The 16,222-nt window shown below is 36.9% G+C and overlaps 1 protein-coding gene across 3 annotated transcripts in view; it reads left to right on the top strand.

The window, feature by feature from the left end:
• The window catches only part of PIGK (phosphatidylinositol glycan anchor biosynthesis class K), a 140,692-nt gene that overhangs the window by 87,675 nt on the left and 36,795 nt on the right, over positions 1–16,222 (top strand). For all 3 annotated transcript variants that reach the window (XM_082612774.1, XM_082612772.1, XM_082612773.1), the window contains exon 10: positions 14,639–14,723. In XM_082612774.1, the coding sequence (XP_082468900.1) occupies positions 14,639–14,723 (85 nt within the window). The remainder of the gene's footprint in view (positions 1–14,638; positions 14,724–16,222) is intronic.

The raw sequence follows: 16,222 nt of genomic DNA, 5'->3' as shown, positions 1-16,222 counted from the left end.
GTTTGAGGTATAATTGACCTATAAGACTATGTTAATTCCTGGTATACAACATAGTGATTTGATATCTCTATACATTACAAAATGATCACCACGATTAGTCTGTTTACCATCTGTCACCATACAAAGATATTACATTGTTATTGACTATATTTCCCACACTGTACATTTAATCCCTGTGACTCATTTATTTTGTAACCGGAAGTTTGTACCTCTTAATCTCCCTCACCTATTTCGTTCATCTCCCCACCTCCTCCCCTCTGGCAACCACCTGTTTGTTCTCTGTATCTGTGACTCTGTTTTGTTATGTTTGTTTATTTGTTTTGTTTTTTAGATTCCATATGTAAGTGAAATCATACAGTATTTGTTTTTCTCTGACTTATTTTCTTAGCATAATACCCTCCAGCTTCATCCATTTTGTGGCAAAATGGCAAGATTTTATTCTTTTTTATTTGGCTGAGTAATATTCTATTGTGTGTGTGTGTATACACACAAACACACACACGTACACTCCCCCCACATCTTCTTTGTCCATTCATCTATCGATGGACACTTAGGTTGTTTCCATATCTTGACCATTGTAAATAATGCTGCAGTGAACACAGAGATGCATATTTCTTTTCAAATTAGTGTTTTTGTTTTCTTCCGATGAATACCCAGAACTGGAGTTGCTGGATTGTGTGGTAGTTCTACTTTCAGCTTTTTTGAGGCGCCTCCATACTCTTTTCCACAGTGGCTGTACCAATTTACATTCCCACCAACAGTGCACCAGGGTTTCCTTTTCTCCACATACTCGCCAGCACTTGTTATTTGTTGTCTTTTTGATAATAGCCATTCTGACAGGTGTGAGGTGATATCTCATTGTGGTTTTGAGTTGGCTTTACCTGATGATTAGTGATGTTGAGCATCTTTTCATGTGTCTGTTGGCTCTTTGTATGTCTCTGGAAAAATGTCTATTCAGGTCCGGTGCCCATTTTTTAATCAGGTTGTTTGTTTTTTTGATGTTGAATTATGTGAGTTCTTTGTCAATTTTGTATGTATTTACATATTTTCATTGTTTATATTTGTATATAGAATATAATTTATTACTGAAACTATTTATGAATATTCTACATACTTTTCATGCATACATAGATATATATGTAAGCAAAATAAAATGACTAAACAACACACATATATAACTTGTTATATGTACCTACTAGATTGCCTAATACAGGGTAAGTGCTCAGTAAAGTTGACAGGTTTTCCTTTGACTACCCACTGTTATCGTAGAATTGTCTGACTCTACAAAGATAATTCCTTATACATACACATTTGCTGGTTTGGGAAACTTCCGGAAAGCCTGCCTACAATTTCTACCAGACAAGAGATCCTTCAATGAGAATTAGAGCTTGGTTTTCTGGGATTTTATTATATTCACTTTACTGAATTGCTTGAGAGATATTCTTCTTTAACTGGTATGTGCATCTTTATACCTCACTGCAAGCTGATGGTAAATAAGATGTATTTCAACAGTTGGGCCATAAGTTAAAGTAACATTAATTCTCTTGGGAGTTAACTTTCCATTCTCTATCTCAAATTATGTCTAATTTCCCCAGCTCATCATCTTCCTTGTGCTTCTTCAAAGCAGATAATAGCCAAGGTTATGTTTTAATATCTTTGCTTACAAATTTTTAGTTTGACAATTAGAAGAATGGCGATGCTATGATTTTGGGAGGGGAATCTCATTTCAAGGAAGATGATGCATTAGATTGTTGTCTCATTTCTATATAACCTATCTTCACAAAAATAATCTTTGGTGACACTTGGGACATCTGTGGAGTTGTAATGGCATTTTGCGTATGTCTCTATTGACCAATAAATTTGAGTTGTTTTTTCCCCTTAGAGTGTCTTTAAACTTTCAGGAATGTCACAGGGTTGCAGTTTTGTCAACTATATCTTGCACTACAATATGTGTTGTCAATTAGATGAATTCTTGGGCATTTTTTTTAATGCAGTTTAGGAGTGGAAATTTTTCTATCCTTGTTTTTCCCTAACAAGATTATATTAAATTAACTGTTTTTTTTTGTATACTTTTAGTTTTAAATAATTCTTTTAAGCTATCAAGTTCAAGACATAACACTAACTTTGGCTCTCTTCCTATTTTTGATATGTTTAGAGAATTCCTTCCTAATGACTTTGGATTATACTACATCATGTGTCTTGAATTATTTGTTGATGTTCTTAATTTTTAGTCTGTATTTGGCATAGCACAATGTGTCTGTCTTCCTGTTCTTTTTGTTGGGTATATTTCTAGTGTTTGAAAAGATTCTTTGGCCTTCTGCCCACAGTAAGCTAGGTCATTTTATCATGAATAATCTAATCTCAATATGGCAATATAGAATAAAAACTTCATCTGTTTCTGAATCAGAGATGACCTTCTATATGGGTACCATAAATAATTTTACAGTATTATTTTAGGATTGTTTGGACAGCACAGAGGAGGAAGATTTTTGAGGGCACTGAGCGTATATGAAAGAGTAAAAACACAAAAGAAACGAGCGTTTGTAAAGACTAACTTCACAGGTTTCAGAATTTTGCCAGCAGTATTTTATTTACTTATGCAGATGATTTGCATTTTGATTTAAGATGGTAGCATCACTGTATTGGATCCAGAATCCTTCCAGAGTATAAGCAAATTCCATTCCATTTATTACTGTTTTCTTCAAAAGCACAGTTTTTGAAAAAAGAAACAGTAAAGTAAGAAAAGGAATATACAGCCTTTTGCATGCAGAAACTACTCTCTTGTTAAATTATTTAAGTAGTGTGTCTTAGTGAAGGATCTTGGAAAGATAATAGAAAAAGTACATCCTTTTAGGAAAAATTCAAAATGTTAAATGAAAGGAATAATGGGTGGCTTTAAGAAAGAGAACTTTACGATTTTGCAGGAGAAAAATTCAGATTCCCTTAAGATGGCAGACATATATCAATTGAAATTAACATTGGTAGTTTTCTCAGTTTCTGAATTATGCTGTAAACATGGACTACTTGATCAGAGCCGTAGCTACTGAATATAGAAGAGATGGGGCTTAGAAAGTGTGGGTGACTTAGGTGACAGTCTTGGGAAATTAATTCTGAGGGAATGGAAGATACCTTGCAAGGAGGGAGGGCATGTCCCTTGGATGCTTGGTAGTGAAGGGAAAGAAAGAAGCAGCTGAAGATAAAGGACCAAGGGAAATAAGAAAAATGGAAAAACAAAAAAACAAATTCTGTTCCCACCACTGCCACAAAAAGTACCATTTATTAAAGAATCTACACTTCATTGTAGCCACAGAGGAGGGTGGTATTGAACTGAGAGAAACCTAATAAGCAAACTTATCTCCGTTCTTCCCCTCTTCACAAGATAGCTTACTATTGCTGATTCTGAAAAGAAACAGTGCAAATAATCTTCAACAGAAAAAGAAGCCAGCATCCATACAGAGTTACTATAAGAAAACAGAAAATTAAAACCAAATCTCAGCACACTTACACACACATAGAATGAAAGGAAAAATAAAAAGAAAGAAAAGCCACAAAAAAAGAAAAACTAAGACACAATATTTGAACATGAATAACCTGTATTAAACAAGCAATTGCATTATGAAAGGACACCATGAATCAGACACTCCAAAACTCACAATTGAAATGGACAATGAACAGGAAGATGTATGAAATAGGAGCTGACTGAACTCTGGGAAGGAAATCAACAAAAAAACTCAAAAATCGTTTCAGAAATGAAAACTAAATTACAGGGTACCCAAGGAAAGATAGATATTACCAGAAGTTCAGTAAGAGACATAAAGAATAGAAATGAAAAGGTCAAGAAAGTGAAATTGAAATAAGACAGATAAAAAGATCAGAGAGAAAAGGGATAGAGAAAATCCAATATATTTAGTTCAAGAACTTGAACTAGAAAAACAAATGGAAAATGAACAGAAATAATATTTAAAATCATAATAAAACAATCTTTTCTAAAATAAAAGGAGATGTGAATTTCCATATTGAAAGGGCTTCTATATGCTTGGGGAACTGATTGATCTAGAGTAATTGACTCTTAGCTATATCCTATATCCTAGTATTAGACCTTAAAATAAAAGGAAAAGACCACCAGAGCCTCCAAGCCAAAAAATAGTTTTATTGTTAAAATAAATGAAAAATGAAATAATTAAAGTGGAAAGAAAACCAGTTTGACATCATACCTTTTAGAAACATTATGGCAAGAAAATGATGGACATTTTCAAGGAATTCAAAATGAGTAATTTAATTTGTTGTGGAACATTGGATAAGTAAAAAACTCCGAAGTCCGTAGTGATAACCAAGATTATTTGTTAATTACACTTTGAGTGAATTTTTTAAAAAAGTCCTGCAGAGGTGGACCTTCAAGATGGCAGAGGAGTGAGACGTGGGGCTCGCCTTCCTCCCCACAAACACATCAGAAATACATCTACGTGTGGAACAGCTCCTACAGAACACCTACTGAACACTGGCAGAAGACCTCAGGCCTCCCAAAAGGCAAGAAACTCCCCACGTACCTGGGTAGGGCAAAAGAAAAAAGAAAAAAACAGGGACAAAAGAATAGGGACGGGACCTGCACCTCTGGGAGGGAGCTGTGAAGGAGGAAAGGTTTCCACACACTAGGAAGCCCCTTTGCGGGGGGAGACCGCGGGCGGCTTCAGAGCCATGGAGGAGAGCGCAGCAACAGGGAGGCGGAGGGCAAAGCAGAGAGATTCCCCCACAGAGGGTCAGTGCCGACCAGCACTCACCAGCCCGAGAGGCTTGTCTGCTCACCCGCTGGGGCGGGTAGGGGCTGGGAGCTGAGGCTCGGGCTTCAGTCGGATCCCAGGGAGAGGACTGAGGTTGGCTGCGTGAACACAGCCTGAAGGGGGCTAGTGCACCACGGCTAGCCGGGAGGGAGTCCGGGAAAAAGTCTGGAGCTGCCGAAGAGACAAGAGACTTTTTCTTGCCTCTTTGTTTCCTGGTGTGCGAGGAGAGGGGATTAAGATCACTGCTTAAAGGAGCTCCAGAGATGGGCGTGAGCTGCGGCTATCAGCGTGGACCCCAGAGACGGGCATGGGACACTAAGGCTGCTGCTGCAGCCACCAAGAAGCCTGTGTGCAAGCACAGGTCACTATCCACACCTCCCCTCATGGGAGCCTGTACAGGCCGCCACTGCCAGGGTCACGTGATCCAGGGACAACATTCCCGGGAGAACACACGACACGCCTCAGGCTGTTACAACATCATGCTGGCCTCTGCTGCCGCAGGCTCGCTGTGCATCCGTACCCCTCCCTCACCCTGGCCTGAGAGAGCCATAGCCCCCAAATCAGCTGCTTCTTTAACCCCGTCCTGTCTGAGCGAAAAACGGACACCCTCAGGCGACCTACATGCAGAGGTGGGGCCAAATCCGAAGCTGAACCCTGGGAGCTGTGCGAACAAAAAAGAGAAAGGGAAATTTCTCCCAGGAGCCTCAGGAGCATCGGATTAAATCTCCACAGTCAACTTGATGTACCCTGTATCTGTGGAAAACCTGAATAGACAATGAATCATCCTAAATTGAGGAGGTGGACTTTGGGAGCAACGATATATATATCTTTTTCCTTTTTCTCTTTTGTCAGTGTGTATGTGTATGCTTCTTTGTGTGATTTTGTCTGTATAACTTTGCTTTTACCATTTGTCCTAGGGTTCTGTCTCTTTTTTTTTTTTTTTTTTTTTTAGTTTTTAGCGCTTGTTATCATTGGAGGATTTGTTTTTTCGTTTGGTTGCTCTCTTCTTTCCTTTTTTTCTCTTTTTATTAATTTTAAAATTTTTTATTTTTAATAATTATTTTTTATTTTAATAACTTTTCCTTCCTTCCTTCCTTCCTTCCTTCCTTCCTTCCTTTCTTTCTTTCTTTCCTTCTCTCTTTTCTTCTGAGCCATGTTGCTGACAGGGTCTTGGTGCTCTGGCTGGGTGTCAGACCTGTGCCTCTGAGGTGGGAGAGCCAGGTTCAGAACATTGGTCTACCAGAGACCTCCCGGCTCCACGTAATATTAAACGGCTAAAGCTCTCCCAAAGATCTCCATCTCAATGCAAAGACTGAGCTCCACTCAATGACCAGCAAGCTACAGTGCTGGACACCCTGTGCCAGACAACTAACAAGACAGGAACACGACCACACCCATTAGCAGAGAGGCTGCCTGAAATCATAATCGGTTTACAGACACCCCAAAACACACCACGTGGACCTGCCCACCAGAAAGACAAGATCCAGCCTCATCCTCCAGAGCACAGGCACCAGTCCCCTCTACCAGGAAGCCTACACAACCCAATGAACCAACCTTAGCCAATGGGGGCAGACACCAAAAGCAACAGGAACTACTAACCTGCAGCCTGTGAAAAGGAGACCCCAAACACAGAAAGTTAAACAAAATGAGAAGACAGAGAAATGTGCAGCAGATGAAGGAGCAAGGTAAAAACCCACCAGACCAAACAAATGAAGAGGAAATAGGCAGTCTACCTGAAAAAGAATTCAGAGTAATGATAGTAAGCATGATCCAAAATCTTGGAAATAGAATGGAGAAAATACAAGAAGAGTTTAAAAGAACCTAGAAGAACTAAAGAGCCAACAAACAATGATGAAAAACACAATAAATGAAATTTAAAATTCTCTAGAAGGAATCAATAGCAGAATAACTGAGGCAGAGAACGGATAAGTGACCTGGAAGATAAAATAGTGGAAGTAACTACGGCAGAGCAGAATAAAGAAAAAAGAATGAAAAGAACAGAGGACAGTCTCAGAGACCTCTGGGACAACATAAACGCACCAACATTTGAATTATAGGGGTCCCAGAAGAAGAAGAGAAAAAGAAAGGGCCTGAGAAAATATTTGAAGAGATTATAGTTGAAAACTTCCCTAATATGGGAAAGGAAATAGTTAACCAAGTCCACGAAGCACAGAGTCCCATACAGGATAAATCCAAGGAGAAACACGCAAAGACACATATTACTCAAACTCTCAAAAATTAAATACAACAAAAAAATATATTAAAAGCAGCAAGGGAAAAACAACAAATAACTTATGAGGGAATCCCCATAAGGTTATCAGCTGATCTTTAAGCAGAAACTCTGCAAGCCAGAAGGGGGTGGCAGGACATATTTAAAGTGATGAAAGGGAAGAACTTACAACCAAGATTACTCTACCCAGCAAGGATCTCATTCAGATTTGATGGAGAAATTAAAACTTTTACAGAAAAGCAAAAGCTAAGAGAATTCACCATCAAACCAGCTTTACAACAAATGCTAAGGGAACTTCTCTAGGCAGGAAACACAAGAGAAGGAAAAGACCTACAATAACAAACCCCAAACAATTAAGAAAATGGTAATAGGAATATACATATCGATAATTACCTTAAATGTAAATGGATTAAATGCTCCAACCAAAAGACATAGACTGGCTGAATGGATACAAGAACAAGACCCGTATATATGCTGTCTACAAGAGAGCCACTTCAGACCTAGGGACACATGCAGACTGCAAGTGAGGGGATGGAAAAAGATTGTCCATGCAGATGGAAATCTAAAGAAAGCTGGAGTAGCAATTCTCATATCAGACAGAATAGACTTTAAAATAAAGACTATTACAAGAGACAAAGAAGGACACAACATAATGATCAAGGGATCAATCCAAGAAGATATAACAACTGTAAATACTTATGCACCCAACATAGGAGCACCTTAATACATAAGGCAAATGCTAACAACCATAAAAGGGGAAATCAACAGGAACACAATCATAGTAGGGGACATTAACACCCAACTTTCACCAATGGACAGATCATCCAAAGTGAAAATAAATAAGGAAACACAAGCTTTAAATAATACATTAAACAAGATGGGCTTAATTGATAGTTTTAGGACATTCCATCCAAACACAACAATACACTTTCTTCTGAAGTGCTCATGGATCATTCTCCAGGATAAATCATATCTTGGGTCACAAATCAAGCCCTGGCAAATTTAAGACAATTGAAATCGTATCAAGTATCTTTTCCGACCACAATGCTATGAGACTAGATATCAATTACAGGAAAAAAATCTGTAAAAAATACAAATACATGGAGGCTAAACAATACACTACTTAATAACCAAGGGATCACTGAAGAAATCAAAGAGGAAATAAAAAATACCTAAAAACAAATGACAATGAAAACACAATGACCCAAAACCTATGGCATGCAGCAAAAGCAGTTCTAACAGGGAAATTTATGGCAATACAGTCCTATCTCAAGAAACAAGAAAAATCTCAAATAAACAACCTAACCTTACACCTAAAGCAATTAGGAAAGAAGAAAAAAAAAGCCCCCAAAGTTAGCAGAAGGAAAGAAATCATAAAGATCAGATCAGAAATACATGAAAAAGAAATGAAGGAAAGAGTAGCAAAGATCAATAAAACTAAAAGCTGGTTCTCTGAGAAGATAAACAAAATTGATAAACCACTAGCCAGACTCATCAAGCAAAAAAGGGAGAAGACTCAAAAAAGAGAGAAAGAAAAATGGAGCTTGAGGAATCAGGGTCCCTGACTTCAGACTATAAAACAAAGTTACAGTAATAAGGAAAATATGGTACTGGCACAAAAACAGAAATATAGATCAATAGAACAGGATAGAAAGCCCCGAGATAAACCCACGCACATATGGTCACCTTATCTTTGATAAAGGAGGCAAGAATATACAATAGAGAAAAGACAGCCTCTTCAGTAAGTGATGCTGGGAAAACTGGACAGCTACATGTAAAAGAATGAAGGTAGAACACTCCCTAACACCATACACAAAATTAAACTAAAAATGGTTTAAAGTCCTAAATGTGAGGCCGGACACTATAAAACTCTTAGATGAAAACATAGGCAGAACACTCTGTGACATAAATTACAGCAAGATCCTTTTTGACCCACCTCCTAGAGAACTGGAAATAAAAACAAAAATAAACAAATGAGACCTAATGAAACTTAAAAGCTTTTGCACAGCAAAGGAAACCATAAACAAGAAGAATAGAGAACCCTCAAATGGGACAAAATATTTGCAAATGAAGCAACTGACAAAGGATTAATCTCCAAAATTTTCAAGCAGCTCATGCAGCTCAATATCAAAAAAACAACCCAATCCAAAAATGGGCAGAAGACCAAAATACACATTTCTCCAAAGAATGTATACAGATAGCCAACAAACACATGAAAGCATGTTCAACATCACTAATCATTAGAGAAATTCAAATCAAGACTACAAGAGGTAGCACCTCACACCAGTCAGAATGACCATCATCAAAAAATCTACAAACAATAAATGCTGGAGAGGGTGTGGAGAAAAGGGAACCCTCTTGCAATGTTGGTGGAAATGTAAATTGATACAGCCACTGTGGAGAACAGTATGGAGGCTCCTTAAAAAGCTAAAAATAGAACTACCATATGACCCAGCAACCCCATTAGTGGGAATATACCCTGAGGAAACCATAATTCAAAAAGAGTCATGTACCACAATGTTCATTGCAGATCTGTTTACAATTGCCAAGACATGGAAGCAAACTAAGTGTCCATCGACAGATGAATGGATAAAGAAGATGTGGCACATATATACAATGGAATATTACTCAGCCATAAAAAGAAACGAAATTGAGTTATGTGTAGTGAGGTGGATGAACCTAGAGTCTGTTATATGGAGTGAAGTAAGTCAGAAAGAGAAAAACATATCCTGTATGCTAACACATATATATGGAATCTAAAACCAACCAACCAAACAAACAAAAACATGAAGAACCTAGGGGCAGGACAGGAATAAAGATGCAGACCTACTAGAGAATGGACTTGAGGACATGGGGAGGGGGAACAGTAAGCTGGGACAAAGTGAGAGAGTGGCATGGACATATATACACTACCAAATGTAAAACCAATAGCTAGTGGGAAGCAGCTGTATAGCACAGGGAGATCAGCTCGGTGCTTTATGACCGCCTAGAGGAGTGGGATAGGGAGGGTGGGAGGGAGGGAGATCCAAGAGGGAAGAGATATGGGGATATATGTATATGTATAGCTGATTCACTTTGTTATAAAGCAGAAACTAACACACCATTGTAAAGCAATTATACTCCAATAAAGATGTTTAAAAAAAAAAAAAGTCGGGCTTCCCTGGTGGCGCAGTGGTTGAGAGTCCGCCAGCCGATGCAGGGGACACGGGTTCGTGCCCCGGTCCAGGAAGATCCCATATGCTGCGGAGTGGCTGGGCCTGTGAGCCATGGCTGATGAGCCTGCATGTCCGGAGCCTGTGCTCCGCAATGGGAGAGGCCACGACAGTGAGAGGCCCACGTACCGCAAAAAAAAAAAAAAAAAAAAAAAAGTCTTGCAGTTGTTTAGAAAATTTTCAGAGAAATTCCCTAGTGGTCCAGTGGTTAGGACTCAGCACTTTCACTGCTGGGGCCGGGTTTGGTCCCTTTTTGGGGAACTAAGATCCCTCAAGCTGCACGTGACCAAAAAAAGAAAAGAAAAATTTCAAACCTATTCTTGGTTGATGCATACTGAAGTGTTTAGATGTGAACTGTCATGATATCTGCAGCTTACTTTTAAATGGTTCAGAAAAAATAAAACAAAAGAAAATGAGGAAAATGAATGTTTGAAATTTTTTGTAACAACTACTTGGCATTTTAGAAACATCAAAACAAATTGCTAGTTTTCTAATATTTTTGTATCTTTTATATTGATTGAGAGACATTTTGTCAGTAAAATGAATTCCATTGTATATGTCATTACTTTATATTTTTAGAAGAGTTTTTCATATTTCTGTTTACTCTTAGAATTTCTTCAGTGATTTAACCTTCAGCTGATATTTATGGAAACTTCTGCTTCCTTAATTAAGGCAGTAGCACCAAAGTGTACTGAGTAGTCATTGTATTCTTTCCCCTCACAGACACACAGTAAAAAATAAATAATCTCAAATATGCCAGTTTCACTTAGAAATATCCTTGATGGGGAAGAAAGATTTTTTAATTGAATTATTCTTCATTTTATTTATTTATTTATTTATTTATTTATTTATTTATTTTTTTTTCTTTTTGCGGTATGCGGGCCTCTCACTGTTGTGGCCTCCCCCGTTGCGGAGCACAGGCTCCGGACGCGCAGGCCCAGCGGCCATGGCTCACGGGCCCAGCCGCTCCGCGGCATATGGGATCCTCCCAGACCGGGGCACGAACCCGTATCCCCTGCATCGGCAGGCGGACTCTCAACCACTTGCGCCACCAGGGAGGCCCTTCATTTTATTATTGAGTTGTAATATATACATGTATATATTTTAACATCTTTATTGGAGTATAATTGCTTTACAATGGTGTGTTAGTTTCTGCTTTATAACAAAGCCAGTCAGCTATACATATGCATATATCCCCATATCTCCTCCCTCTTGCGTCTCCCTCCCACCCTCCCTATCCCACCCCTCTAGGTGGTCACAAAGCACCAAGCTGATTTCCCTGTGCTATGTGGCTGCTTCCCACTAGCTATCTATTTTACATTTGGTAGTGTTATATATGTCCATGCCACTCTCTCACTTTGTCCCAGCTTACTGTTCCCCCTCCCTGTGTCCTCAAGTCCATTCTCTACGTCTGTGTCTTTATTCCTGTCCTGCCCCTAGGTTCTTCAGAACCTTGTGTTTGTTTTTTTTTTTAGATTCCATATATATGTGTTAGCATACAGTATTTGTTTTTCTCTTTCTGACTTACTTCACTCTGTATGACAGACTCTAGGTCCATTCACCTCACTACAAATAACTCAATTTCATTTCTTTTTATGGCTGAGTAATATTCCATTGAATATATGTGCCACATCTTCTTTATCCATTCGTCTGTTGAAGGACACTTAGGTAGCTTCCATGTCCTGGCTATTGTAAATAGAGCTGCAATGAACACTGTGGTACATGACTCTTTTTGAATTATGGTTTTCTCAGGTTATATGCTCAGTAGTGGGATCGCTGGGTCGTATGGTAGTTCTATTTTTAGTTTTTTAAGGAACCTCCATACTGTTCTCCATAATGGCTGTATCAATTTCCATTCCCACCAACAGTGCAAGAGGGTTCGCTTTTCTCCAACCTTCTCCAGCATTTAGTGTTTGTAGATTTTTTGAGGATGGCCATTCTTACTGGTGTGAGGTGGTACCTCATTGTAATTTTGATTTGCATTTCTCTAATGATTAGTGATGTTGAGCATGCTTTCATGTGTTTGTTGGCAATCTGTATATCTTCTTTGGAGAAATGTGTATTTAGGTCTTCTGCCCATTTTTGGATTGGGTTTTTTGTTTTTTTAATATTGAGCTGCATGAGCTGCTTATAAATTTTGGAGATTAATCCTTTGTCAGTTGCTTCATTTGCAAATATTTTCTCCCATTCTGAGGGTTCTCTTTTCGTCTTGTTTATGGTTTCCTTTGCTGTGCAAAAACTTTTAAATTTCATTAGGTTCCTGTAATATATTTTTGATACAAATCTTTTCAAATATATGATTTACAAAAATTTTCTCCCATTTTTTGGTTTTTTTCACTTTCTTGGTAGTGTCCTTTGAAGCACAGAAATTTTAAATTTTGATAATATTCAATATATCTATTTTCCTGTTGTTGCTTTGTATATGTTTTATATACCTAAAAATGTAGAGAGACTTTTTAAATGTACATTGTGAAATATTTAAAAATAATGTGGGTTTTTTGGTCAATGAATATTTATTTTATTTTTAATTGTGGTTATATATACTGTATTAGTTTGCCAGGGCTGCCGTAACAAAGTAGCACAGACTGAGTGGCTTAAGCAGCAGAAATTTATTTCCTCACAATTATGGAATCTAGAAGTCCAAGATCAAGGTGCTGGCAGGATTGTTTTCTTATAAGGCCTCTCTTGTTGACTTATAGATGGTCAAATCTTCTCCTGGTGTCTTCACATGGTCTTTACTTTGTCTTTCTCTGCGTCCTAGTTTCTTGTAAGGACACTGTCATATTGGGTTAGGACCTACCCTAATGGCCTCATTTAACCTTAATCATCTTTTTAAAGATCCTGTCTCCAATTACAGTCACATTCTGAGGTACTCAACATTAGGGCTTCAATGTATGAATTTTAAGGGGACACAGTTCAGCCCACAGCATATACAAAACATAAAATTGACCATTTAAACCATTTTAAAGTATACAGTTCAGTGGCATTAAATATGTTAACATTATCCTGTAACCATCACCACCAAGTATCTCCAGAATTTTTATCACCTTTTAATACTGAAATTCTACCCATTAAACAGTAATTCCCCTTTCTCCCCTCCTTTGCCCCTGGAAACTGCTGTTCTACTTTCTTTCTCTATAAAGCAGTGTTTTAAGACAGTTTTTTTCATCATTAGTGAAAGTCTTCAAAGTTCCCCCAAATTAATTATTTTTTTGCTAATCTGTAAAGTATGCACAAACTTTTACCTAGCTAAGAGGTTTCTTAAGCTCTTAGGTACAAAATTTTGTCCTTATTTGTATATCTGCCTTTTTACTGGGAGAGATTCCATATTTCTCATCATCAGATTTCTTAACTACAGCCCTGGAGACTTATACTAGTCTTGTTTTATTATTTTTCAAGATAATTCAATGTTTCAATTTTTAAATTTGATTTTAAGTTGATAAGGTGATGTGTAGTTTACAGGAATAAAAGGTAAGTGAAAGTTTAAATGTGTTTTGGTCTTACTGTTTTGTAATCTAATGGATCTAATGTTTATTTGCTATTTTGAAAAGGGTCAATACTTTTTTCAGAATATTTTTTCTAATTCTCTTCATTTGGGGAGATTTTATTTTTTATTCCTACTCTGCACTTTACTGTTTTATACCCTGTTGGGTATGTGTTGTATCAACTCTGCATCTCATTGTAAATATAGATATTAAGGAAAATATTTTCCATGTAGAATAACCTCTCAGAGAGTTATTGTTGTCTTTGCTTTATTCATACATCCATTCAGCAAACATTTATTGAGTATAATATGGTAAACATTGGATATACAAAGAAGAATAAGACATAATTTTTGTCTTCAAGTAGGTAAAAAATGTACCTAGATGCATCTAAATAAATTATTATATTTGAAAGAAAAGTAAAGAAAGAAGGAGTTGTGGTTGGTCCCAACAGGAAACACAGTGGAGAAACTCAGAATCATGGGGATGCCAAGCCCACGGGCAGGTGACCACTAGTTGGAATGGCTAAAACTATTGACTTGGACGTAGAGAAGGAGTTGCTGGAGATGAGGCTTGAATGGTTGGAGCCAGGTTTTGAAGACCTTTATTCAAATACTATGATAAAAAGCATATGCAGTGAACATGGAGTTCTTAAACATTTTTAAGTCTCAGAGTGAAAAACAGGATCTGAGACTATTAGGTGATGTTAGCTACTCTTATTAAATAGTAATTAAATGCAATCTGAATGTATTCATGGTTATGTCATTTAAAAATTGTCATTAGGTGTTTTTTCATAGATTATTGACAAATACTGCTTATTTCAGAATCTCATATTGATATATATTTTTAATATATTTCATATTTGGCATATTTAAACATTTGGCATATTTAAAAATAATATTTACCTTGGCTTTGTGTTTCTTAATATTTTTCCAGGTATAAGAAAGACCTGATGGATGAGGAACTAATGGAACCTCTGAAATACGCTGAACAACTTCCTGTAGCTCAGATAATACACCAGGTTTGCTTTCCATTTTGTTCTTTTGAAAGAAACAATAATTTTAATTTCTGAAAAGTAATTGCTTTTGTTAGGTTTTTCAGAATCAGTGTGCTATAGCTGAAAGGCATTCCAGGCCGTCTAGCCCTATTTAGACTCCACCTATTACAGTTGGAAATCTCATTCAAAGCACAATATTAAAAGGCTACTTGCTGTGTAACAGTAGAATTCTTGCTTATATAAAATACAGGATAGAATCAGAATTATATTTTGCGCATTACTTAACAGGAAGTGTTAATTTCAGAGAACGCTCCTTTGTACCATTGTATATGGTACTTGTTAGTGACAAAGAAAAAGTTGAAAAAATATCATTTGGTATAATTTTTTTGAGTAGGTAAAATGAAAAAGGAGTCTCTCCCTACTTCCTCTGCCCCACCCCATTATCAACTCTTGTAAAGTATAATTCTAAATGTCATGTGGGTAATTTTTTCATTTCCAATTTTAATGACTCTATCATCCCTTTTACATAACTGTAATCTTAAAGAAGGCAGTGTGGTAAGTTTTTAAACTTAGATTTGGTACTGTAATTTTGACAGCATATAAAGTCTGCCCTGCTGGACTAGAATCGAAGAAATTTAAAAGTGATCTGTTGATGAGAGTTATGGCCTTTAGACTTACCATATTCTTCGGAGGCTATAGATTATGGGAAATATTAAAAGCCCTTAAATGTCAGAATTTGTCAGAATTTTCATGAACGTTAATTATTATTATGAGTTTTTCCTTATGTCTTTGCCAATCAAAATAATTTTTATTTAGCAGATATGGATTGATTAGAAGAAGTTCCAGGTTGAGTTTATTAAAAGAAACAGGCTTTTACTTCAAAATGTTGGCTATATAGATCTTTTCATTGACATTAAAATTGAATATTAAAATTCTATGAGAAATTACCAAAAATGGTCAGAAATTTGCCCCTTTTGGTAGCCTATCTGTGGTTGGTAATCAGGTCCAGTTATATGTCAGGAATTCCCTGGTGTTGTCAGAGCTTAAATGACCTAACAGCCTGCAAATGTCACATTTAAAATTCTGTCTTCATGCCTGACTCTCAGCATGAATGAATTAAACAGCAGAGCAGGCAGCAAGTCAGTATGTTCTTAATAGTCAGAGTGAGTAGTGAAACAGTTTGTGGTTTGTTCAGAATAGGTAAATAGAATCTGCCCAGAACAGTTCACCTAGAATAAAATCTGAAATAGGAAACAAGAGTTAACCTTTAAGATGGTTGACCAGATGAAATGTCAGTCATATTTTTACAGCTTGACTGAACCAATAAACTATGGTTTATGTAAGAGCTGCATTTTGCAATTATATACTGTATAAATTCAAAGATGAAAATCTTTGACCCTGGTGAAAATTTTTGTGATGATATTCTTGGCGTTATAAGAAGCTATATTAATTTTAACACTGAATTATTAAACATTATAATGAAATTTTTGTAGTAACTGAATTTATAAAATTTTAATTTTAAG

The sequence above is a fragment of the Mesoplodon mirus genome, assembly GCF_964341445.2.
Source record: "Mesoplodon mirus genome assembly, chromosome: 3".
Classification (NCBI taxonomy): domain Eukaryota; kingdom Metazoa; phylum Chordata; class Mammalia; order Artiodactyla; family Ziphiidae; genus Mesoplodon; species Mesoplodon mirus.
This window is presented reverse-complemented; position numbering and strand designations above follow the sequence as displayed.